The sequence below is a fragment of the Abramis brama genome, assembly GCF_963993115.1.
Source record: "Abramis brama genome assembly, chromosome: 16".
Taxonomy (NCBI): Eukaryota; Metazoa; Chordata; class Actinopteri; order Cypriniformes; family Leuciscidae; genus Abramis; species Abramis brama.
Window position 1 is genome coordinate 9,764,496 of NC_139978.1, and position 2,205 is coordinate 9,766,700.

Below are 2,205 nucleotides of genomic sequence, written 5' to 3' on the forward strand. Positions count from 1 at the left end.
AGCAATGCCAAGTCAAAATGAGAGTAAACAAATAAACTTTAAATGTATTTTGTAGGCTATTGTAGTTTGTTTTGCAGTAAACATTAAACCAGAATGCGATATAGAAAACGAACTTGTATTTTGTAAATTGTTTTAATCTCCACGTTTTATTGTGAATTACATACGGATTTGGCTTGTAGGCTATATCGTTTATAAGCATGCAAACTCATGCGGAGATCTATGAAACAATTAAAATTGTTATCAATGACATGCGAATACCAGTGGTTTGGATGAAGCTAACATCAATCAACAGATGGTAACTTTCGGGACAGTCAGATCAGATCTCATCCAGCATCCCCCTCTGCGTCAAACCGAAGGCACAATGGAATAGAAGCCCTCCCTCCACGCCAAAGAGCCCTATAAAAGACCCCTCTCGCCCACCCTGACCACAAAACTCTACTCTTCTCTCTTAGAGACACCAACAGATCAAATCATGACTCCAAACATTATTACCGAAGCTCATTCCCACTCAATCGGTACTCGAATGACTGTAGCTCAGAGAAAAGAGGCACATGAATTGAGAAAGGTGAGGACGATTTTGAGTTCCTTTTAATGAACACCCCTTAACCATTTTAACGATAGACCTTGTAGTCACTAAAAACTCACACTTACATTAACCGATTTCTTTCTTTTTTTTCAGACTCTCAAGCCATTGATGGAAAAGAGAAGGCGGGCTCGCATTAACGAGAGCCTCAATCACTTAAAAACACTAATACTCCCTCTGGTCGGCAAAGACGTAAGTATCTTAACTTTGAAGCTTGCATGGTATTACTTGCCATACATTCAGGTGCTCGTCGGTGTCTGAACAATATCCTAATGTGTCAAATCCTTTTCAATTTGTAGGCTTCACGTTATTCAAAGCTCGAGAAAGCTGACATTCTCGAAATGACTGTCCGGTTTCTCAAAGATCTGCCTTCCTCATCAGCTAAAGGTGAGTGATCTATAGTGATTTACTTTTGTTTACACCATTCTCAGCATTTAATTGGAATCTGAGTTATTTCAAATGGGCCAAGTATATTTAATGACTTTATTCCCCCCCCCCTCCCCCCATATAGATAGCTATAAAGAGGGTTATAAAGCCTGTTTGCAGCGCATCTCTGTGATGCTGCCTCAGTCTAACCTAGGAACAGAAACCTCTCAGCGCGTCAACGAATTCATTCAGCACTCGATGGTGTCTGCGGCATCGTCCTGCGAGAACTGCTGTGGTCAGAACTCCAGAATGATTTCACAAATGCACCAGAGACTTGTGAGCTTGAGGAACAGCAGCTCTACAATGGAGAACCACTCCATCAGTAACGCGTCAGCACCCAGCCAAGCTCAGCCTGCGCCACAGGCAGCTGTGGACATGTGGAGACCGTGGTGACCAAACACGCAACAGGAGGCTTCAGGGAAATTGTGTTTTATTAACTTTGTATATTATTTATTTGTCGTGATAAGCTTGAGAAATGTAAAGCCTGTTATTGAGATTACATGTAAGGATTTTAAGTATTTATTACCTAAAATATGGCTACTTTGTAAATGAAAGAGAGCCAGCTGGCACAGATCATGGAAGTAGTTGTATTCTATGAGCATAACGTTATGCAATCCTCGTTGGGGTTTAAATATTATGCGTTGTAAACAACAGAATTGTAAACCCCAAGGGTTAAAATGTATTTATGAGGTTTGCACAATTGACTTTATTTCATTTCTGTGCAAAGAAGTTGTAAACACTGTGTGTTAATTACTATTGGCAAAAAGAATGTCCCTGAAGGAAACATAATCACAAAAATGTTAAACATTGTGAAGCAACAGAAGAATAAAATTGTTTTGCTTTGAAATTCTTGAAATCTTGTTTTTTTTCTTCAAAATGTCTTACTGGAAGAATAAAGCAACTGGACGTTGTAGACGAAAGAAAAAAAATATGTTAAATGACAAAAATGTCGAACACATATACATAGCAAAACTAGTTCGTTATTAAATAGGCACACATAAGCCTATACGCACTGATCTGGGTAAGAAAACTGAGAAACAATATAAACAATCGTCGATTTAGCATCTGTTATGAGGAGATAGGGGTGACGTTGGAAGGTTTTTTTTTTTTTTTTTACCTTTCAGATTTATTAAATATAAAATATTTTATGACTCAAAGAACATTAAACATTTCATGTTTCCTCCAAACATTATTTT

At 38.2% G+C, this 2,205-nt stretch overlaps 1 protein-coding gene across 1 annotated transcript; it reads left to right on the top strand.

The window, feature by feature from the left end:
• Window positions 1–453: 453 nt before the first annotated feature.
• On the top strand, window positions 454–1,856 carry hes2.1 (hes family bHLH transcription factor 2, tandem duplicate 1). Its single transcript, XM_084087214.1, has 4 exons — window positions 454–565; window positions 680–775; window positions 883–970; window positions 1,095–1,856. The coding sequence occupies exons 1-4, from the start codon at window positions 473–475 to the stop codon at window positions 1,400–1,402; spliced, it is 585 nt and encodes a 194-aa protein (XP_083943340.1). The 5' UTR covers window positions 454–472; the 3' UTR covers window positions 1,403–1,856.
• Window positions 1,857–2,205: the final 349 nt, after the last annotated feature.

What these genes read in the sequence shown, in the direction of transcription:
- hes2.1 (XM_084087214.1), top strand. Translation starts at nt 473, where the DNA reads ATGACTCCAAACATTATTACCGAAGCTCATTCCCACTCAATCGGTACT. An exon ending in TCCCTCTGGTCGGCAAAGAC is followed by an intron (nt 776 to 882) that starts GTAAGTATCTTA and finishes TTCAATTTGTAG; the next exon opens with GCTTCACGTTATTCAAAGCT. An exon ending in GCCTTCCTCATCAGCTAAAG is followed by an intron (nt 971 to 1,094) that starts GTGAGTGATCTA and finishes CCCCCCATATAG; the next exon opens with ATAGCTATAAAGAGGGTTAT.